The 25380-nt window shown below is 34.2% G+C and overlaps 1 protein-coding gene across 2 annotated transcripts in view; it reads right to left on the bottom strand.

The window, feature by feature from the left end:
* The window catches only part of NADK2 (NAD kinase 2, mitochondrial), a 45995-nt gene that overhangs the window by 15850 nt on the left and 4765 nt on the right, over positions 1-25380 (bottom strand). For both annotated transcript variants that reach the window (XM_053592193.1, XM_053592201.1), the window contains exons 2-7: positions 14669-14757; positions 13664-13752; positions 12724-12805; positions 10467-10550; positions 8978-9111; positions 1496-1574 (exon numbers count right to left, since the gene is read on the bottom strand). In XM_053592193.1, the coding sequence (XP_053448168.1) occupies positions 1496-1574; positions 8978-9111; positions 10467-10550; positions 12724-12805; positions 13664-13752; positions 14669-14757 (557 nt within the window). The remainder of the gene's footprint in view (positions 1-1495; positions 1575-8977; positions 9112-10466; positions 10551-12723; positions 12806-13663; positions 13753-14668; positions 14758-25380) is intronic.

Raw genomic sequence — 25380 nt, 5'->3', positions numbered from 1 at the left:
CTACCTTTACCTTTCTCCTCCCTAAGATTCACATGTTCACATGGCAGGCACACAATATATTTTTGTTGAAGAAACTTAATCTTACATACAACAAAATAATTACAAGTAAAAAATGCTGTTCAAATCAGTCTATTGAATCAAACTTTGTGGTTTTCAATACTATCAGAGTTAAGTGAATATGGGTATCTTTTTAGTTAAGACCAATTTTTCTTACTAAAATTAACTTCTGAAAAGAAATATCTTGCAACAAAGAAAATTTCAGAATTTGTGGAACTCTCAGTAAACTAGGGAATCAACTATTAATATATGGCCTTCAAAGGATCACATAATTCTCACAGCAGGAAAGTGAGACATAAAACTTATCTATAATCTTTTGCCCTAATTTACTTACATCTACAAAAAAAATGAGAAGTCAAATTCTAAAGTACTACCAAGAATTAAATTAACTTTACATTATAGTGGTCATCTAATAAGTTGGCAATTGTTTCACAAAAAAGTTTTACAAAAAAAAATTTTTGTTGACAACAATTTATAAATTATAAAAATTTATACATTATATTCAAGTCCCACAAAAGAGATTTTATCAGTAATAAAACATACATTTAAATACTCCTAATAAGAAGCTATATTAACTTTAATTTTTGGCAATAATGGTTAAAATCTTGAATTGTCAATGTACTTGGTAACTTGTGACATATTAAACTAAAAAGGATACATCACCTATGTAGAATTCCTGTCAAAATGCCTCATCTAAGTCTTATCATACAAAGAAGAAAAAATCATATAATATAAAATAAGGTATATTTTACAAATCAATTGGATTAGATCATTCAAAAATATTAATATCATTAATGGCAAAACAGAGGTGGAGTTAAGATTGCTCTTAATTAATTCTAACGGGTCATGACAGCCCTTAACTGGATCTAGATAAAACAAGCACACAAATATCAGCTTTGAAGGGCACTAACACAATTCATGGGGAAATTTTAAAATGACCTGTCTATAAAAGTTTTATGTAAATTGCAAATATACGCTTAGTATATCCCTCTCTTAAACATTTCTGAGCTGGGCACAAGTGGTGGTCCCAGCTACTTGGGAGGCAGAGGTGAGAGGATTGCTTGAGCCCAAGAGTTCAAGGCCAGCCTAGGCAACATAGTGAGATTTTTGTCTCAAAAAAATTTTTTTTTAATTTACAGAATCACATTTATAAGCACCTACATAAACAGATTAAAGGCTCTGGGAAACAGTACAATAAAGAAACCCAAATAACTTTTTTAACCTATGGTTTCACAAACTCTTTTGGTCACAGAACATTCTTTCCCCTTAATGTGTATTAACACATATGAAGGTTTAGGAAATATTCCAGTAAATAATTAAATTACTATTAATTATTAATCATTCATAAATCTTAAGTTGTAGAAATTGAATATAAATATCCAAAAATATTAAACCATTAAAAATTCCATACTCAAGATCACAGGTTTAAAAAAAGTACCTGGAAGACAGACTCTCCCCAATGAAGACTTCATTTAGTGCTCTCACTGGCAAAAGTTGGGGTCCTGAAGCCTCAGATTCTGCAAGTAATGAGAAGAAAGAAAATCCAAGATTTTCTTTTATAAATTTTATAAATGTTATGATTAAATCTATAAACCATTAAAAACTATTTTGTTTTAATAGTTAACATAAATTATCCCTTCAAATATCTATAATATATACCTTAATGTCACCTAACCATATAACTGCAATGAAGCCTCTGTCTCTTCAAAATAAACTTCAATTCTTCAATTTTCCCAAGGATGATGAAATACACTTATCCATCTCTCAGGATTTTTGTTGTCAAAGTTAACCTAGTTTTACTCTGGAAGCTTCAGCGGTGTAACTAACCAAGAACTTTCTGGTTCAAATTTGTGACTATCACTTTCAAATAGTTCCCTTTAATCTTTTATTAGTTTCCAACTGCAAATGCCAATTCCATCTTTTCAATGTCACCAACAGAAGACTGACTGCACTCAAGTATCTCTCACTAGGCAAGCATCATGAGACAAGTTCACTTTTCTGTCCCCTCCACAATTTCTAAGTCAGTGTTTAAAAGTCCATCCTAAATACTGACTCTTAGTCAGTGTTTAAAAGTGGCAGGCATCCTCCAGTGATTTGATTCCTGCCTCTTGGTATTCACCCCTTGTGAATATACATACACCCAGTCTCCTGCATCATAGAAGGGTTACCATATGGCAGAAGTGATGGCATGTCACTTAGAAATTAGGTTAGAAAAGACTTCACCTTGCTTGCTCTCTTCTCAGATCACCTGCTCTGAGGGAAGATTTGTGATGAGCAGCCCTTTGGAGAGACCAACATGGTGAGGAACTGAAACCTGCTGCTCCCAGACAAGTAAAGAGCTTAGGAAGTGTATCCCCAGTCCCAGATGTGTCTTCAGTACTGCTGTCCTGGCTGGCTGCTTGACTTTCACCCCAAGAAGACCTAAACCAGAACTGCTAAGCTGCTACCAGATTCTTGACCTTTAAAATCTGTAAGATCATAATCTTTAAGATGCTAAGTTTTTGAGTAATTTCTTATATAGCAATAACTACCTAATATACAGTAGATAACAAATACACAAGTAAAACTACTACTGTCATCAACATCATCACTGATCTATTCCTCTCTGACCTGCAAGCCTGATTATTATATTCTTCTGTTTATATGTTTATTAAATTGAACATTAGTTACATTTTCTCATTTCTTTTGCCATATAAATGCCTAAAGGGAACCCACTATTCTTTCAAATATAACAAATTATTATTATCATACCAAGGATCCTTTGAGTATTTGTTAATTACCTAAATTACCAGCTTAACCTCATGGGAAACAGTGCAGTAGAAAAGAATGTGTCACAAAAGGCTTTAGAAAAAGATCTAATGTGTTTAATCAAATTTGACTGTACTTAAGACTAAAATTCGCTGTCGTGCTTTGGTGCTACATACATGAGTCATACAAAAGCTCTGAGATACACAAAAATCAAGAAACACAAAATCCACGTAGACAGAAACAAATGAAGCCCTCCCAGCAACATTGGTAAGTCAAGTGAGTTAAAACTTGCAGGGCTGAATCAGAAAAGATGCTGCCAACTGCAATTCTTGGAATTGAAATAAGGGACCATAACACAGTCTGTCTCAAAACTTTCATAGTGACCCACATATATTTACATTCTCATATCTGATGGTTTTACAAATATAAACAGCTAAAATGCATTTAAGTTCATTTTCTTTAAATAAGGTTAACTACTAACAGATTTAGTTTTAGGATCACCATCCTCACAGATTTTCTACAAATGCTCAACAGGAGACATTCACTAAATATTAATAACAAATCTGAACTCTCACCATCAAACTGTAACAAAGTTTTTCGTTTATATGGTCTTGACTTTCTAGCTCTATTTCCATTTTCCCTCATCCTAATTTTCTTCTTCATATTACATATGTATTACATATGCATGTTGAATTTCAACTCAATACCTTTGTCAAATGAGGAAGAGAATAAAATTATTACAAATCTCATTAATCATAATTCTGCTTGCATTTTCCTTCATGCTAATTGACTACTAAACCTTACCTAATCACAACACTATGTTCATTTACAACTTGCAGCAATGGAACATGGAAAAAAAAAATACACTCAGCACCAATTAATTTTCTATCCAGAAAAAAATTATAATTTGTATTTTTAGATATAGAATTGTAATACTAGTAACAGAGACTGCAAGAGCATGTAATTCTCTCACACTGTCATACTATATTTCATAGTGACCACGTATATTTACATTCTCAGATCTCATAGTCTATATTTCCAGGTCTACTTATATTGGGTGAAGCCACGTGACTAGTTATAATCAATGGAACATGGGCAAAAGTCATGAAAAAGCCTGACTCCTCAGGCTTCCCTTAAAATGTTCTTCCATGTTCTCTGTCTTTCCCCCACAAGATACAGAGGCTCCAACAAAAGGCTCAGAAGTCTTAAAATATGGCAGGAGCTACTACATGGAAGGAATCTGAGTTGCCTAAATACCCCTTGGACAGTGAGATAAGTCAGAAATAAATCTTTATTACATTAAGTGCCTAGGTTCTGGGATTGTTTATCAAACTAGGTCACCCCTCCACATTAATGCAGTCAGCTTTCACAAAAAGACTAGTATACTAGATAACTAGTATAATCGTACTAGTTTATATGATTAAAAAAATAAATAAATCCTAAGTTCTCCTTTTGAAGGTATATTGATAATAAGAACAATTCTTTACATAGTAGACAAATAAAACCTAATTCAGGGTAGATTCTACTACACAAAATAAAAAATTTCATTTGTTTATAACTATGTCATCCTTTTTTGATAGGTTAAAAAAAGTTTTTTTTTTTCTCTCCAATCTTTTATTCTAAATTAGAAAGTTAAATCAAGGATCAAACATGGTTTGATTTATTAATATAACCCCAAACCTACGTCTGCATTCAAAAATCCCAAACAGAAGCTTCCTAAGAAATATTTTCTGCCAACTTGAAGAAAAATTGAAATATAAGATATACCTGAAATCTCTCAATTTTTTCTCAGAAAATAGAATTCTCTATCAAAACAAAACCAATCCTCTTAACAAAAATAGCCCTTTAAGGTAGTGCCTAGATGAGGTAAGTACCATATAATTATAATGATAACAACAATATAGTATTATTTAGTAATGTCCAATGAAATCTGAACTACTCTAATTCTAGATCCTTTAGACAAGATGGCCCCCTAGATCTACAAATTCTACATCCATACATTCAAGTAACCTCAGATCAAAAATATTTGGGAAAAAAAAAATATTAAATAACAACAATAAAACTAATAAAAACAATACAGAGTAACAACGGTTTACATACCATTTACACTGTATTAGGTATTACAAGTAATCCAAAGATGATTTAAGTTTAGGGGAGGCTATGCGTAGGTTTTATACAAGTAACACAAGATTACCAGTGATTTGAGCATCTGTGAATTTTAGTAGTTGCAGGACATCCTGAAACTAATGCCCTCAGGTTTTGTCTCAGAGTTGCCTTTTCTCCACATCCTTACCAGCATTTGTTAATTTTTGTGTTTTTGATAAAAACTATAGTAACTGTGTGGTTTTGATGTGCATTTCCCTGACAATTAGTGATGTTGAACATTTTTTCACATACATGTTAGCCATTTGTATGTTTGAATTCAAGAAATGTCTATTCAGAGCCTTTGCCAACTTTTTAATGGGATTATTTGATTTTTTGCTGTTACACTGAATTCCTTGAATATTCTAATAGTAGTCCCTTGTCAAATTAATAATTTGCAAGTATTTTCTTCCATTCCATAGGATGTTTCTTCACCGTTATTTCTCCTTTGTTGTGTAGAAGCTTGTTAGTTTAATATATTCCCACTTGTCTATTTCTTTTGCCTGAGCTTTTGAAGTGTTTCCCTGCCTGAATTTTGAGAGATTTTCTTGCATTATTCTTTTTTTCAATTTTTCCTGTTTTTTTTCCAAACTACCATTAATCAGATGAAAACATCCTGGATGTTAAGTTTACACATAATTTTGTTTCTATATATAAAATATTAACAGATTATAAACTAAATACAGTGAATCAGAGGAAACTAAGCAGTGACTTTGTAGACCAATCTACATCTTCTCTGTAATTATAAGACCACTGGTGAAAAGAGCCAAATCTATCATCTTTTAGCAATAGCAGTAACTTCTTTCAGTGAGAGAAAGTAACATTTCTAGCTGTGATCCCAAATATCTTAATAGTTACTGCAGATTTAAAAAAAGAATAACAGAAACTTATATGCATACAATTTCTTAAAAGATTTCTAAAACTAAATGAGGTTTTTGGGGAAGAAAATCTTAAAAACACATGTTTTAGGAAAAGAATATCCTATAAAGGAATAAGTTACCACAAAAAACTCTGAAAAAAATAGATTTAAATACAGTAGAACCTCTGTAAATTGGCCACCCAAAGGATTATAACAAACTAGTCAATATACGGAGGTTGTCAGTATATGGAGGTGGTCACCATAAGGAACTAGGCCGACTATACTGATACATACATGAGGGGTATGCCCGGTCTAAGAAAATAAGGTCAACTTAAGGAGGTGGTCAATGTACAGAGATGGGAGGCTGTACTCGATCAGGTACCATGAGAGAACAGAAACACAAAGCAGATATTTATTTTTATTTTGTATAAAATGTATAAAAATACATTAAATATATATTTAAAGACAGTATTAAAATGTCTAGAGGAGAAAATCATGATATCCACAATGCAATTGAAATCACGATGAGTGGCATTAGTGGTATATTATACATTGTAGAAGAAATGTATTGTAAATTTGAAGACATAGCATTTGAAACTATCAAATGACACACGCAGAGGAAAAAAATACAAATGAACATAGGTTCTATAAGCCAAGGGGAGATTTCAAGAAGCCTAGTTCATGTAAAAGTTGAATCCTTAAATGAAAGGACAGAGTCGGTAGAAGAGAAAATAATAAAATAAAATAATGGCTAAAGATGTTTCAAATTTGAATAAAACGAAAAACCTATAGATACAAGAAGGTCAGCAAACCCCAAGGCAGGTTACATGGAGAAAACTAAACCGAGACGCATCATATTCAAAGTGCTCAAACCAAGCAGTAAAGAAAAAAAAAAAAAAACCTAGACATAGTTAACATAGAAATGACAATGAGATATTATAGCAATTACAGTACACACATTAGGATAGCTACTATAAAAAACAAAGAAAGAATATAAAAAGTGTTGATGAACATGTGCAGAAATTGGAATGCTTGTGCACTGGTAGGAGGGATGTAAAATGATATTAGTGGCATGAAAAATAAGCCACCTACATTGACAAATGCCTATAGTCCCAGGTACTTGGGAGGCTAAGGCAGGGGGACCGCCTGAGCCCACCATTTTAGGGCTACATTATGGTCTAATTGCTATTATATCAGCCCTTGCACTCCATCTTGGGCAACATAGCAAAATTCTGTGTCTAAGAAAAACATAAATAAAATTACCATAAGAACCCACAATTCCAATTCTGGGTACAGAACCAAAATAATTAAAATCAAGGTGTAGATATGTGTACACCTATGTTCATAGCAGCATTATGCATATTATCTAAAACAGGGAGGCAATTGCCATCAATGGATGAGTGGATAAGCAAACTTTGTACACACACTAGAATATTATTGAGCCTTAGAAGAAAGGAAATTCTTCACCATGCTGCAACATGGATGAATATATTTCTTTTTACACTTATCTACAGCTGCATGTAGATGTCCATACAATTTTGTCTTCTTTTTCACTGTTATCCTAAACACATCCCTGTGTGTTTATTTTTTATTATTATTATTTTTTTAGTATATTATTTATTTTTTCTTTTTTTTTATTGTTAAATCATAGCTGTGTACATTAGTGCAATCACCTGTACCCATTCTAAGACGTACCATAGATGTGGCCCCACCCATTACCCTCCGTCCACCAAAACCTCCCCCCCCACAGAGCAGATATTTAAAAGTAGCTTTTCCCGATATATTTATCCAGATAATAAAACACAGAAGAAAAAAATATCTTTTTATATAGTCCACAAGTATTTCTCTTGCCATCTTTTTGCATCAGGAAAGCCCTATATTTATACCAAAAGTGGGGAAATACAGCTAAATAATAATCCATGAATTAGCTCAAAACTAAGAATTCAATTTAATCCTCAATAACAAAAAAAGTTGTAAGTCAGGCTCAGCACCTGTAGCCAGCTCAGCAGTTAGGACACCCAGCCATATGCGCCAGGGTGGTGGGTTTGAACCCAGTGGAGCCTGCTAAAACAAAAACAAAAACAAACAAACAAAAAGTTGTAAAGCATCTTATGCTAATATTCTCTTAGCAGCTTACACAAATACTTCAAAGACAAATGGGGCTGGGATGCAAAATTTCCTAACGACAGATATATTTAATATACTTAAATATAACTATATGAAATGTATAATTATTATGAAATCTTCCACAGATTGGCTTGTTTTATCTCTACAGGGTTTTTTTTTATGACATTGCAAAGGCTAAGGCCAAGAATCTTTTTTTTAAACATCAATTATCCTGTCAGATATTTTATAATCCCCTAATCAATTAGTTTTCAAATCTGACCTAGGAAAAGTTTCTTTTAGAAATATGTTACATTTCTAAGCTGTGGTATATGTATACCATGGAATACTATTCAGCCATTAAAAAAAATGGAGACTTTACATCCTTCGTATTAACCTGGATGGAAGTGGAAGACATTATTCTTAGTAAAGCATCACAAGAATGGAGAAGCATGAATCCTATGTACCCAATTTTGATATGAGGACAATTAATGACAATTAAGGTTATGGGGGGGGGAAGCAGAAAGAGGGATGGAGGGAGGGGGGTGGGGCCTTGGTGTGTGTCACACTTTATGGGGGCAAGACATGATTGCAAGAGGGACTTTGCCTAACAATTGCAATCAGTGTAACCTGGTTTATCGTACCCTCAATGAAACCCCAACAATAAAAAGAATAATAATAATACAAAAAAAAAAAAAAGATATTGGCTGCAGTATACACTGTTTTAGTCACCCTTCATTTTTTTTGTAGCCATGTAATTATGCACTATTTAAAAGAATGTTTTTATCATGTCATGGATATTCTTGTTCTTAAATATAGCCAATATCTTTCAGTAAAATCACTCAATAGAAATAAAATTGTTTATATGCTAATAAAAAAAAAGAAATATGTTGCATTTCTTACTTCAAATTCTAATTATAGTAAACTCTATAATGGAAGTAGTTCACTGTACTTTCTTAAGTCTTGTTAGCAGCACTAAAAATAATTATAAATTATTACCTTAAACAGAGGTCAAAGAACAGTAAATTACATATTGTCCCAAATACATCTAATTCCCAATCCACCTACTTTCATCAACTCTTTCAATGTTAAGGGCTCTACTGTGCTGATTTAAACTTAGTTGCTGTTCATGAAGGTCCACAGGAACAGGGTTTATGCCAGTCCCTTCAAGGTATAACCTGATTCGCTGCCTCCATAACCACCTTAGAAAAGTAGAGGAAAAGCAAATTAAAATAGAATAAATTAAACTAAGGATTAGACACACTAATTTAACCAAACTGAAAAATAAAACACTTGTTATTTCACACAAATTAGTCCAGAAAACACCTAAAACCCACAGGTTCCTACTCAAAGATAGATTTGAATGTTTCTCTTTTCAATTATAATGGAAATATCTAATATATTTGTACAAAATCTCCCAAGTAACTTGAATTAAAACCAAACTCTTTATCAAGAGCCCATAAAGGTCAAGAGATTGAACTAGATATAGGTTGTGTTTTGGGTGGCAAAAAATATTACATAAAAAGGAAAGCATTCTGAAATTAAAATAATACTGTGTTAAGGTGGTTTAATTAGATAAAAATCCCTTCCTCCAAATTCTGTAATGATGGGTGTTTTCATATAATAAAAGGAAGAAAAGATTTAGAAATAATAAATGTAACACTTTTGATTACACCTAAAAATTTTAATGACATTTTTGGTAAAAAGAAAAAAGAACCAACAATTGATACATCAAAAGCCAGCTGGAAAGATTCTGACAGATAAGTATACAAAAAATATATTTCCCCTTGGTGGTTACAAATTAGTCATTTCTGGAGTTCCCAAACTTCTAAAATGACTAGAAATCAAAATCACTGGTAATAAAACAATTCTAGAGAAGGCAAGAAGATCTAATATAACCACACAAATACCTGGAGAAAAAGCTTTCTCCAACTATAAAATCCAATCCAAGCCAGAAAATAAATGTAGTCCAACTTTGCTCTCATAAATATAATTAGCCAACCCCCTCATAAATTCTCCCCCACTCCTCTTTTCATGAGAGTCTGACCACTAAACAGATAAAGTAAAAAAAAGTAAAAAACATCCCATCTATCCCCATTGTTTAAGGAATATTTCATATGTAAGACACACCAGGAATCTCAGCCTGGCTGAATTAAATCCAACCTTCAGTCATTACTGGATGGGAGATGAGGACAAAAAATAAAATCTCAGAATTTGAACACTCAATTTTAGATAATAGTTTTAGCTATTTTTCTGCCAAACTGATAAGGAACTATAAGTTAAGTTCAAGAAAGCAGAAACATGTCCTCTATTTCAATGAAGGATAAAAGCCCCTATCTGCGTGTACATTACAGGGTTTCTCTCTACAATTCCAACTGAGCTAGGAGAAGGCATATTACATCTGTTTGTGACACAGCTAATACATTATTTTTGTTGGCTGTTGTTATAACTATGGAGTTACCCAAATATCATCTGGTTTGCTTTGTTTTTATCAGCATAATTAATGGTATATACTTACTAAAATATTTACATCAATATAAGAACAGTAAAGTCCTACCTGAACTCACCACGATAGAACTTCTGTAAGGCTTCTGGGAAGGAATTTGTATATCGAACAGGCAGACATAAATGACCTTCAGACCTTTGGATGTCATAAAGGGGAGAAGAAAAAGGATGAAGAAACAATTACTTAAAAGGTATCACTAAACTACAACAATCAGATAGGAAATTTTAAAAATTTCTATTCCATTATGTCTGGCCACAAATTGTCTATAATTTCAACAAGAAAAAAGAACAAACAGAAGAAAGACTCTACATCAAGTTTTAATGCCATACTCAGTGATACTAAGTTTCTACATTACAATAGAACTAAAAATAATAGCAAATTTGTCACTAATCACATTGTAGCATTATCTAATGATACAGTAGTATTTTCATGTTACCTTTAAATTATTTAACTACAAACTGGTGGCTAACTTCCCCCAGAATGAGCAATCCAAAAGATCAATACAGAAGGTGCAATACTATTTATGATGTGGCCTTAGAATCTGCACACTGTCATGCCATAGGCCATGCTATGGTCACAAAGGACAATTCTGACTGACTACTGGAGGAAGCGTGGTGGAGAGGACATAAGGTCATAAATGCTAGGAGGCTGGCTACCACACATCCTCTCTCCTATTTTGAATATTAAGCTTTCAAATATAATTATTTTCCAGGTTCAACGGAGTGGGTGTAGAATATAGAAGAGGCAGACAAAAATTATATTTAAGATTTCATATAAATGAGCTATTTTAGAAGTGGATCCTCCAGCCTAAGTTGAGCCTTCAGATGTCTGCAACCCCAGCTGATTATCTGACTACACCTGCATGAGATCCCATGCCAAAACCAGCCAAACTGCTCCTTAATTCCTGACTCACAAAAACCACGAGAGATAATATGTTATTTTTTGTTTAAGCCTCTAAGTTTTGGTATGATTTGTTATGCACACTTGATAACTAATAAAGAGGAAAAGAAACTTAAATTGAACATCACCTTCTTAAGCTTCCACAGCTTAAGAAGTCAGGCAACTTGAATTCCAGAAAAAACTAAGAGGCAACTTAATATATATGCCTAGAGGCAAGAAGAAAAACCAAAATACCTCTAAAACCTGTTATTCTAGGTAGAAAACAGCGAGATGAGATGGCTATATTAACACCCTCTGCTGACCAGTGTCAAAATTCCCACAGGTTTATTAATATTAAGCCCCCTGTTTTAAAGGAAAATGTAATTCAATAAACTGTATAAAATATGATCCCTAAAGGTTCTAAGGTGAACTAAAGACTCTCTTACCCTAATGATAGGAAAATACACCATTAGAAGTTCTAAAAGCCACATGCATCAAAATCAATGGCAATGAAAAATTAATTGCTAAACCCATCCATTATCTCAACTGCTTACATTCAGAATGTTTATTCAGCTAGATTGGGTCCTAATCCCAAGATCATTTAATCAATCATTCATTTTCAAATGTTTATTGTCTAACAACTATGTACTATATAAAACTATGTGAATGAAATTAAAATATAAGGCCCTATACTCAAGGAATTTATAATCTAACATAAAAGACAAAGAATTAAGCAGAAAATAATACAAAGGGATATGTGCCTTCTGTGCAGATAATTATAGTCAGAGCTCAGGAGAGGCACCAGCATCTTGAATAAATACTACAGAAGTGAATAAGTAGTGTAAGGGCACTTTTGACAAAAGCACATATAAAGGCATGAAAAGAAACATGGGCTTCCTGGAGAATTCTTTCACTTACTCTTTAAATCAGGCACTGTCTTAAATATCAACAAAGCTCCTCACTAAAGCAAAAGCATCCTGGTGTGAGCGTCCTGTCATGATGTTAGTGGATGTTCATGCTAAAAATATAAGTATTAATCTATGCCATAACATAATTTCCTACCATCAATGCCAGCTAGATGCATACATCTTTCTCATGCCTGAGCTTAAAACTAGAGCTATATCCTTGAAAACAACTACATAAAAGATAATTCCACTCAATTCTACATGCCTAAATTTTAAAACTAAAAATTTTTTGAAACATGATTCTCATGTTAGGCAGGAACGACAATGCTTCCACTTAAAATCATGCACTATAGTAAAATACCTGTAGCAATGGAGTCCAGTAATGTGACTATAGTAGAAAAATAGCTTCCATATTTTAAGATGGATCATAAATAGATACCATGCAAAGCAAAGCAAAAATGTTTGTATGTATAACATGAAACACACACACACAACCCAAACAAAAAGAACAAAAAGATTCTTACCGTTCTGGGTCAGTGTTTACCCCTATAACTGGTTTAAGTCTGTCTAAGACTTTACTTGCTGCCAGAAGCATTGTGCCATCACCTAAGGGACATAAATAAAAGATAAGAAAGGCATAACCAGACTTCTGTTATAAAACCAGTTTTTGACATCATTTTGAAAACTAGTAGTTTCGATTTAACAATCCTACCCCACCCTACTGACTTCCATAGCCTACCTCACTTTCTTTCTACCTATTCTATCTTTGTGTTCTCTTTCCTGTTCTAACACAGGATTTCAACAGTAGCAAGATTAGCATCTTAGGCAGAATAATTCTTTGTTTGGGGAGGCTGTCCTGGACATTGTACAATGTTTGGCAGCATACCCATTAGATGCCAGTAGCACTCCCTAGTTTGGTAACCACAGCTCTAATCCCAAAACTTCTATTAGCCAATTCTCTTTTCCTTCTTCCATAACACCAGTCCAAATCCATAACTTATTTTAACGAAAACATATCCAACCAGTGTCCAACTTCAGACTTTTCTCTCCAACAGCTGCTGCCAATTTAAAGCTTTATTTAGGAGGAGTGAGGATTAACTTAAAGTGTTAAGTATATTACGGGCCAAAGTATATTATGGGCCTAATCTCACTAAACTCCTATCAACTTCAATTTTTTTTCTTATAACCAGCATAATTAAACCAACATACAATAGCAACTAATCCTTTGAATCATCATTTGAAGGTAGATGCACACCTTAAATATACCCATGGAAATACATACACAGGATTCACAGAAACACCATTCATTAAAAAAGTAGAATGTTGTATAAAATAGATGTTTTAATCTAATCCTAAAAATCCAAAAATTTGTCTAGTGGTAGCTAGCTCCCAAGCCATGTGTAAAGAATGTGTATTAAGTAGCATTTCCATAGTCCAACATCGTTACCTCTGTACAACTATTACCTCCTGCAGCTATGACAGCATCTGCCCATCGTACAGTCTCTTCATCATATTCTCTCCTCTTGACTAGACGGACTTCAATTCCTTCATTCCTAGTATGAAGTAAAGGTCATACCAAATTTCTACTAATAACATACAAATTAGGGGTATGTTTTCTCAGAGGCAGATTATTATAATGAAGATATAAAATAAACAAGTTTATGTCTTATAAATAAATTTATGTATAGCTTTATAAAGTTAGCTTCACTTGCATTTAATTACACCAGTCAACTGCAAGAAGCGCTATCACTGCAAGAAGCATCTGATAAACTGAAAGCTAGTAACAATGCTAAATCTCCATGTGCTTTAAAAACATTTTTATAACCACTAACAAATAGCAATACTGATTGGTTAGAATTTCATTTTCCCTATTCATTCAGATGCTAAAATTCATAACTAAAAAATGGTCCAGAAAACTAACACCTAGACAATTTTTTTATTATAAAACTGAATAGCCATTTATTTTAAATCCAACAAATAAGTCACTAAATGCCAGACATTGGAACAGTGACCAAAAAATACTTTGTAATTTAGATATTCTCACACTGACTCTTTTGTATACAGACTTATTCACTAACTGCATTTAATCCCAAATTAACTAAAGTTTCTATAATTTTTAGATAGAAGTTTCTGTAATGATAATTTTAAGATACACAAAGAATATTATAACGAACAACCATATAATCTACTATTCCATTTTAAGAAATAAAACATTACATAGTGGAAACCAGCTGTGTACTGAATTAACTCTTTGCAAAAAAGGCACTTTTGTCATATCAAATAATTAAAAAAAAAAACTTCTGAAATTATGAGTAAATAAAAATTTCCTTAGAAATGCCTAAGGTCAGGTCCATTAACTTTGATATGATTATTATTACTGAAAAAAAATCTAAGGAGGAACTGTTAGTACAAAATAAAAATTAAAGTCCTGAATATAAAATCCCACCCAAGACCCACCCATAGACTTACCGTAAACTATCTACAATATGTTCTACATTTTTGGTGTGAATATGATGTCGCTCAAGAAGTCCACTGTAGCTAGAGCCTTTCAATGCAAGCTATATCAAAATAAAAGAAATGTTGCTTTACTATACATATGTTATAATATTAAGTGTTTAAAAAGCCCTATATAAAACAGAATTTTTTAAAAGTATACTTTAATGACTACCTGTGAAACTTTTAAGTTCACATTGAACTAGAGAGCCTGATCTTAGAAAATTGGAATTATTTTTAATATCAAAGACAGCAATAAATTTTGTGAATCAAGTAGTCAGCAGGATCTCAAAACTTGCATGATTTATAACTTTTATTTTGTAATGACTTTTAAAACATACTGCATATGCCTACTTGAAGAGCAAAGATAAACTAACATTTATAGAGGCAGTTATATGACCTTTGTTCCGCTTGGATTTGCCGCTCTCTTATGCTCACATTTATTAACTCTATTTGAAATTTACCCTACATAGTCTGAACAAAGAGCTAATGAGCTCCCTGAGAAAAGATCACTTTTGGACATACATACATATATCCTTTAGGAATTGTATTTCCTTAATTTGACTGGAGTAACATTTTATAGCTATCATATTCTCCTTTTAAAGTGTATCTTTTCTAAATAAACCATAAAGTAAAATATTTACAGAGAAATTTAGAAACAGCCTCAGTGAGCATCCATTTAATCACCAAGTAGGAAATGTGTCCACTGGAGTAAATCCTAGAATTCAAAACATGTTATTTTCCTTCCTCCAGCAAATTCCTTTATGCCTTTCCTCTTTATGATACAGAATAAGTGTTTCAAGTACTTGTCCAATATATAATGTTAATATTTAAAAATATTACTTACTGGATTATAAAGTAAAACCAACTTTTAGATAGGATTTTAATATGTAATTTGCTTTGGAAAGGAATTTAAATCAAATATAATCTTATGATTGTAAGGTCATTGATGTTATCATTTGGATACCTACTTTCACTTTTAACTATGAATACTGAATTAAGAGTTTAAAATAGTTTTGTCCTCACTCTAAGGAAATGTATGTTCCCCAAAGAGGAGCTGAGGAAGCTTTAGGCTATTATGAAAATTAATAGATATTAATTCACAAAGATATATTAGATCAGACAGCCTGTAAAACACTATAATGACTAAACGCAAGTCTCATTACTTTCAGACAGACCAAATCAATGCTAAAAACTTGTTTTAAAAGGAAAGCAGTGACCAACATAATAACTAGAAAAGCCTTCATTTAATCAGCAAATCAATACAAATCAGGTTTAATAAAACTACTCTTGGAGTAGAATTTCTGAGCAAGATAAACACTGAAGTAACATTCAGATCAAAACCACCACTACCCAGCTGTGGATTAACTGAAACTTCACTAACCACTTTGCTGAGAGTTTGGACCAAAATGCTTTTCTTCTCTACCCTCCCCTCGGTGAGCGCTAGTTTCCTGGCTTTAAAAGAGACCTACAGGCTGACGATTCGTCATTTCTATCTCTAAACCTGTGTCCTGTTAGTAGGGCTTCCAATGAATTTACTAAACTGCTTATTTGACATCTTTTGATATCTAACAGGCATCTCAAATTAACATGTTCAATATTGAACCCCTGATTTTCAAGGCCAAAGATTTCCTACCTGTGGCTTACGTCAAGGTCTAGTCATACTTAATGCTCCTTTTCTCTTATTCTCACTCCTAGTTACTAAATCCTGCATTGATTATGCACTTCTCTCCTTTTTACCTCTACCACTGATGATCTCACTCCTGGACTACGCACAAGTCTTTTTTTTTATTTTTTTATTTTCTTCCCCCCCGCACAAGTCTTTTATGGGGTTTGCTACCTCCACTCTTGGCCTCCCTACAGACTATTCCACACACAGCCACCAGAGGTACCCAAGCATGTCTTTCACTTAATCAGCTTAACGCCCTCTACAGATCACACCTTTAACAAAACATGAACTCCTTACCAACTCTCCTAGACCCCATGTGATATGACTTCTGCTCCCGTCTCCTACCTCATTTTTCCTCCTCACTCCCCAGGCTCTAGTTTTATTTGTCTAGTCTCACCAAGCTCTTTCCCTTGCATGAGCTAGCATGCCCTCCTCTCTCCCTCCCTCAGCCTAACTCTGGTTCTTCTCCACCTTCAGGTGTCAGGACCCAGAGCCCCCTAAAACACAGCTGCTGCTGCTGCTGCTGCCACAGCTACCACTGCCAATTACTCCATCCTAAAACCTATTAATTTCCTTTACTACATTTACCACTCCTAAAATTATCTTGGATTATTTTTTTTAATTATTTGTCTCCCTTTATTAGAACATAAGTGTCAGTCAAAAAAGAAATGATCTTCCTTGTTCACCACTGTGCCCTCAGGGTCTATATACTGGTTAAGCATTTGTTGAATGAATTCATTCATGCATGTTCTCGAAAAGCACTACTAGTGCCAAAGCAGATACTAGAGAATATAGCCCAGCCAAGGGACAAGAGTGTATAAAGAGGCCATCTTTACCTGGTCAGAACTGAGCAGAGGCAGGTTAGTTATCATAGTATATTATTTTGTCACAATAATTATCTCTCATGATCCCATTTTAGGACTAAATATATAGCTAGAAATTAAGCCCTAAAAAATTAAAAGCATCCACTCAAATATCTGAGTGCCTACTACTGTGTTCATTTACCTATTAATTGAGCTCAACCAAATGTATTAAATGAGACAATGAAAACTGCCAAGGGCAAAGAGAACTAATTCAAATGCACAATAAGTATATTAGAAGAGTTACATCAAATTTACTGCTTCTTATCTGCTATAAATAAAACTGAAGGCTAGCAGGCCCTTAAACTTCAATCGCCTGTTGAGATTTTTGATCTTATGTTCCAATTTTGGGTTGGGACAATAAGAAACATGTGCCAGGGAAAAAAGACACAAACCTTACTATATTGTTGCAGGAAGACGAGGCCCAACAGAGAGAAAGAGCACCCAAATACCACGTTTATAAGAGGAAGGGCTTTATTCACAGCTGGGAGCTTACTGCATAGAATTCCAAATGGCCGCGCTCTCCAACTGGCTTAAGTCTTTCCCTTTTTATGGACAGTCAAAAAGTTCCACCCCACAGGTACCCTTCTCATTGGCCAGTTTGAATCAAGCAGAAGATGCTATTCCAGCCCCTATAGAACTACAGGATTTCACAGAATTTGGAAATTTCCAAGTTCCAGGAAGTTTTACAAATTCCCAAGAGCTGAGTCACCATGGAGTGGACCCTGCAGGTGTATCCTTGTGGTCTCCTTGAGAAGACCTGTTCTCCTAGACCTCACCCTTCTTGGGTATCCCTCTCTCAGTATAAGCCCTCTAAATTGCAGTCTGGTGGTTCAGCAACTTTTGTGAATACTTCCTGGTTCTCAGCAAGCTCCAGGAAATTAAGATACTCAGCAGTTGGGTATTAGGGAACTTTGGTGTGAGATAGTGAATAGGTTTGAATTGTAGGGAAGGAGTTTTGGAGAACAAAAACTTCAAGTTTTGTATAATTGCTAGCAACACTAAAATTCCTAACATTCCAAATCAAAGTTCATTTTGCATCAAAATACCTAACACTGAAGCAGAAATGTCATTCATAAATTTTTATTCCCACTCAAATTTCTTTTTAGAAACTTACTCTCTAATAAGTCATGCTCAACATTTATTTAGAAAATATAAGTTCTTATATTATTTTCTTTAAAGACCTCTGGCCTACTGAGCTTCCTTAACATGGTCTGGCTAAATAAATTAGACAGAGAGGAGATAGTGCATTTAAGAAAATCACTCAATAAGCAGCCACAATTAAAAAGCCAAGTCACGGACTCCCCAGGCAATTGAAGCAGTATCAAAAATACACTACTGGGACCTGATCAAACTAAAAAGCTTCTGCACAACCAAGAACATAGTGAGTAAAGCACGCAGACAGCCCTCAGAATGGGAGAAAATATTTGCAGGTTATACCTCCAATAAAGGTCTAATAACCAGAATCCACAGAGAACTCAAACGTATTAACAAGAAAAGAACACGTGACCCCATCTCAGGGTGGGCAAGGGACTTGAAGAGAAACTTCTCTAAAGAAGACAGACGCACGATCTACAGACACATGAAAAAAAGCTCATCATCCTTAATCATCAGAGAAATGCAAATCAAAACTACTCTGAGATATCACCTAACCCCAGTAAGAGTAGCCTACATGACAAAATCCCAAAACCAGAAATGTTGGCATGGATGTGGAGGAAAGGGCACACTTCTACACTGCTGGTGGGAATGCACACTAATACGTTCCTTTTGAAAGGATGTTTGGAGAATACTTAGAGACCTAAAAATAGACCTGCCATTCGATCCTATAATTCCTTTACTAGGTTTATACTCAGAAGACCAAAAGTCACAATATAACAAAGACATCTGTACCAGAATGTTTATTGCAGCTAAATTCATAATTCATAATTGCTAAGTCATGGAAGAAGCCCAAGTGCCCATCAACCCACGAATGGACTAGCAAATTGTGGTACATGTATATCATGGAATACTATGCAACCTTAAAGAAAGATGGAGACTTTACCTCTTTCATGTTTATATGGATGGAGCTAGAACATATTCTTCTTAGCAAAGTATCTCAGGAATGGAAGAAAAAGTATCCAATGTACTCAGCCCTACTATGAAGCTAAATTTTAGCTTTCACATGAAGACTATAACCCAACTATAGCACAAGACTATGGGGAAAGGGCCAAGGAAGGGGAAGGGAGGGGGGAGGTTTTGGTGGAGGGAGGGTAATGGGTGGGGCCACATCTATGGTGCATCTTAGAATGGGTACAGGCGATTGCACTAATGTACACAGCTATGATTTAACAATAAAAAAATAAATAAAAAAATAAAAAGTCAAGTCACTATTCAACTAGCTCATGTATATATATTTTAAGTAATATGCAAAAGCTGGTAAGAATTTCTATCAATAGCTGAACCCCTGAAAATAACATGACTTCAAGTGTCTAAAAATATACTTTAATCAGACTGAAACAAGAACACACAAATTCTTATAAAATGTCTTACAATTAAAAGGTTAGAAAAACTACTGAAATTTAGAACACATTCCGAGTTCTCTGCAGTCTTACACAACATTAGTTATGAGTAACAAAGTCTCTAATATTTTCTTTAAAAAAAAACAACTTGTTAATTCTTCTCCCTATTAAAAAAATTTTTAAGGATTCATCAGGATGCTTGGAAAAAGCAGGCAAGTCTAAAAGATTTACAGGGAAACCTATTTCAATATAAGCTACAGTTGCTCTGGCAAAATTTCCAAAAGCCAAAATCACTACTCTCCGTGTAGCTCTGATGTCAAAACACAGCACAAAATGAAAAGAAAAAAGGAAGTTTGTGATTTGACAGAGTTAGCATACTTTAATTTCAAATATGATAGTGATGCCATTTCCTAAGTGGTCTGTGACACTTCTATTAAATTATCAGATATTTTTACTAGACCCAACCTGAACTTACCGTAATTATAAATTTTTAAAATTTGTTTTACTAGTCAGTTACATATTATTATTTTTGCACTCTATGTATTTTTCATGAAAGCTCACTAAGTGTCGGAACTATGTCTTTTTAAATTTAATACATAACAAATTCACATTTTTGAGACCATGACAGTTTAATATGTAAACACACAGGCATAATTTAAGCACCCTAAAAGCATAACACTTAACTAAATGGTATACTGCTCCTCAAAATTGCCTTTAAAGGGTTAGTGATACATAATTAACAGCCAGAAAGTCATGGCCAGACCTAGTGCAAGGAACCCTAAAGATTTCTTCAGATGTGTTTAGTCTTACCTTGGCTCATTTCTGTTCTGTTTATTATTCCCTCTCCCAGGTTTTCTTCTTCATTTTCCTCGTCACCTTTCCATTTCTGAATTCCTCTTGTTTACGTCTTCCCTTATATGTTGGGAGTGTTCAAAGTCCCATCATTGGCTTTCTTACCTGCTCTCACTTCTTTTCCCTGAGTTATCTCCCATGCACAGGCTTGACCTACTGAGTACTCACCAGTGACCTTGAAATCTATACAGTTAGCCAAGCCTCTCTCTTGATCTATAGGCTCTAGTTTTCAAATGCCTAGCTTTTATATCCATCCATTGGTAGTTCAAGTACCTCTCTCCAAAACCATCTAAAACTGATTATACATGGTCGTTACAAAAGTTTTAAGAGACACAAAAATCAAGAAGTGTAAAATCCAAAGACAGAAACAAATGAAGCCCTCTCAGCAAGCTGAAATTTGCAGGGCTGAATCAGAAAGGACGCTGTCAACTGTGTTTCTTGGAAGTGCATAATGGACCATAACAGAGTGTGTCTAAAAACTTTCATACTGACCTACGTATACCTACTTTCATACTGACCTACATTCAAATCTACTGAGTCCCATATATCGGTTAATAACTGCACTTTTTACTTAGCCAACAAATAAACTCAGGTGTCACCTTTAGTTCTTGCCTCACACTCAAGTTCCACAGCCAATGATGAGATCCAATAATTACACCCATAAACTGTTTTCCCAATCTGTGTCCTTTACATCTTAGTTCCCACTGCTTAAGTGCTGGATCATACCAACTCTTATCTGGCCTAACGCAAAAACTTGCCTCCAGATTTTCTAAACTATTTCTTTCAAAATTCCCATCCCCTAACCTAAACTACCATAACCAAAAATCTGTTTTCATACTATTCCCAGAATGCTAAAGTCTCAGAAAAATTGACCCTTTTCACCCAACTCCAGCGGGGAAAGAAAGGCTGAGCAGGGTGCGTATTATACTACTGAGAGCTTGAAGACCACCAGGATTTAAAGCTGACTCCTCTGCATACCATTTAAAGGTCCAACCTACCTGTCCCGCCTTAATATACTTCACTCTTGAGAAATGATTTTCAAAGTGCCCTTACAATGTATTTTAAGTTGGTCACAATTTAATGATTACCACCACCATTACTGTTAAATAGAAAATACCTGTAACAACATGAGATGGTTTCTTGTTATCTTTTATTTAAAATGTTAAGTACTGGGTCAAGCATAAGTCATCTGTGACTGTGGGTCACGGTCAAAAAGTTTTGAGTTTTTTGTTGACTACAATATGAACTTCACCCAAGTTTTGCTAGTTCTGTTCTTTCACCTTCACACATACAGATTCTTCCATGTTCAATACTGAATTCAAATGTCCCAATATTAAAAGATACCATTTCACCCTCTTTATACTGGCAGATGTGAACATCTATTAAGTGCCAATGAGAACATGGGGATTCAATAATTCATTCAATGCTTATGGAAAAAATTATTTGAACTTCTAACTGGAATATTTAAAAACAGTAGAAAAACTGAAAATCACCTAATTATCCAAACAATGGAATATCATACAGTTGTTAAAATGAATCACCATGTATCAACATGTTTTTAATCCAATAGTGAATAAGACAAGCAAATTTATAAATAGACACATATTCTAGAGAATATTAGCATCATTGATATAACTTCTAAAGAGACACAAAATGTTATACTTGTTTATGAACAGTCATATTGTAAAAACATGTAACTTCAGGCCTACCTCTGAGAGGTAGGGAGTAAAAAAGCTGGATGGCTAGGGGTTTAATTGTAATTATAACATTTCCTTTTTCAAAATCTGAAGCAAATATGTCAAAATACTACATATTAATATCTGTTAAGTCTAGGTTGTTAAATACACAGGTTTTGTCTTATACTTTTGGAAACTTTTCTACCATGTTTGAAATATTCCATAAACTTTAAAAAGATCATTAAAGAATCCATTTTAAAGATGAAAAAAAATCAAAGCTCTTTTCTCCCCTTTATCTCTACCTTTCCCAAATTGTTCTCTCCCTTCTCTGTATTCCTACAGAATACTTGTAATTGGTTCAATACAATGTAATCATCTTTCCATACATATGGAAACTGTTCATTCATCTCTGCTTCTTCAAGACCCAGTTGTTAGGAGGTGCTCAACAAATGGTCTGGCAAACATATGTTTAAAAATAAAACTTCAAGTTAAATCAACTAACAAACTTCCTGGATGTCTCCAATAGTGACCACTGTAGCAAGGTATTCTTAAAGCAGATCGTAATTTTTGAAATCATCTTCTCTATCACATGAATGCTTCTTTTTTTTTTTTTTTTTTTTGCAGTTTTTGGCCAGGGCTAGGTTTGAACCTGCCACCTCTGGCATCTGGGGCCAATGCCGTACTCCTTTGAGCCATAGGCCCCACATGAAGGCTTCTTAAAAGGCAAAACCATCACCTCAATAATTTGGTTAAAAAACATGACACAAGCAGTGTTAAACTCAACACATCTTTAACTTATTTCAGTGATCTTAGTAAAGGAATCTACTGTGAAGGAACCAAATCAGTGTCATTTCAGGTACATAATTTAAACATAACTGATATTTAAATGATGGTTATTATTGTGGCTGAAAAACTAGAATTTAAGTTAAATTATGTAAATTATAAATCTTCTATTTTGATCTTCCTAAAATGATATGAAAAAGGAAAGCAGGTAACTATTATACATATTTCAAAACTGAACATATTAATACAGAGTTTTATTAAGTTTTTATTAAGTTTTTCAAGTTTACAAAGCCATTAAACTGTTGTTCTAGGATCAAGTCTCTGGTTTTCTACTCTTAATACAGGATTTATCCACCGTTTATTGCCCATGCAGCCACATACTACTAACGTTCCTACATCAGCCATATATTTCACTTCCACTTGTAAATAATCACTGGGCCATTAAACCTGAATTATAATGACTAAGTTACATAGGTCAGAAATTATTCTGTTCTTTATCATGTCCTAATTCTACCAACTTTCAGCAAGAAGAAAGCTAAGCAGGTAAAATCTCCTTAAATGCAAATGTTTTACAAAGGTTGGTCTGGTTTCCAGTATAATCGAGATCTGGTAGTTTATTATGAAGAAAAAAAGACAGTAACTTCCCTAAAGCATGAAATAACTGGTATGCTTGCTAATATTCTGAAATTACACATTTCTGTTACATAGAGTTCACTGATAGTGAAATAAAATCAACTTATACTTCACTAGTTGAGAAGATATTGATGTGCATCAATAAACATTTTTATTTACTAAGACCTAAATTTATATAATTAAAAATACAGAATTGATGATAGTGAAAAATTGTTATTTGTATTCTCATGGTTGGTTACATATTTGTAGATTTTTTTGAATATAAAAACATAAGTTTATTTTATATTAGAGAAAGGAAGATCATGGGAGAAAGAGAGAGAAGAGAACAGAGAGCAGGGAGAGAGAGAAAAGGAGAGAGAGAATGGCAGTGGCATTCCAAAAAAAGAAGGAAGAATGCCAACCCACATATTTGTAGTTTTTAAAACCTTCCCCAGGTGATGGTGATATACAATGAGGTGGAAAATCAGGACTTTCAAGCATATTGATCAATGATTCTCTAATGGTGGCATTTCAACCTCTGTAATATTCAATTATTTTACATCTTTATAAGTCCTTTATTTAACTGCAAATATCTGTACAACAAAATCATCTTTTGTTTAGTTTCAAGTTTTCAAATCAGAAAAACAAGTAGTCTCATACTTTGCTAGTGAAAGTATCTGTCAAAGGGAGTATAGCTAAAGCCTCTATTTTCCAAGTGTGTTCCACATTTTTGCCCCACACCCCCGCCAAAATCCCATGGTCAAATAAAAATCATCTTTTGTTTAGGTTCAAGTTTCAAACATACCATTTAACCTCAACCCACTTTCAAAGAACCCATGTTGGTAATCTCTGTCTTAAGCTTTCAGCAACTAACATCTGGAAGATTGACAGCCGGTAATAAGGCCCTGGACTAGATGAAAGTTGGTCCCCAATCTCAGGGAGAAAAGAAAAATGATCTTTAAAAAAGTAGAAACATTTCACCACATTTTTCAGTGGAGATGTGTGGGTGGAAAGTGGAGAGGATATTGACTGAACAACACACAGTTCTTGGCCTCAATGAGTTTACAGTCCAGAGAAGAAAATAATCTCAGGTAAAGAATTATGAAGACACAGAGAAGAATCCCTAACCTAAACTTGGTAGTCAAAGAGAGGCAGAGCCATAGCAAGGTTAGCAAGGATGGTATCCTAAGACAGTACTTGACTTCAAAGAGAACTGGAGATGACTCGAACAGGATGGAGAACATTCAAAGCATAAGGGGCTGTAAAAGTAAAGACGGTGAGTGAGGACAGTTTAACCACCCTGGAATACTATTTTCCCCTTTATTTATTTTGAGACAGAGTCTCAAGCTACAGCCCTGGGTAGAGTACCGTGACATCACAGCTCACAGCAACCTCAAATTCTTGGGCTTAAGCAATTCTCTTGCCTCAGCCTTCCAAGTAGCTGGGACTACAGGCACCCGCCACAACACCCAGCTATTTTTTGGTTGTAGTTGTCATTGCTGTTTGGCAGGCCCAGGCTGGATTCAAACCCACCAGCTCCAGTGTATGTGGCTGGCGCTCTAGCCGCTGAGGTACAGGCACTGAGCCTTTTCCCCCAAAATTTGATAAACTAAATCAGGAAAACAAGTACCCTCATTCTCAGCTGGTGAACGTAAAAATTTGTACAGCCTCTAAGGGAGGCAATTTGGCAATATGTGTTACAATTTCATATGCACATGCCTTTTTGACTCAGTGATTA

Source organism: Nycticebus coucang, chromosome 1 (genome assembly GCF_027406575.1).
Source record: "Nycticebus coucang isolate mNycCou1 chromosome 1, mNycCou1.pri, whole genome shotgun sequence".
NCBI lineage: Eukaryota > Metazoa > Chordata > Mammalia > Primates > Lorisidae > Nycticebus > Nycticebus coucang.
The sequence above is the reverse complement of the archived record's forward strand: the minus strand, read 5'-3'. Positions and strand labels throughout refer to the sequence as shown.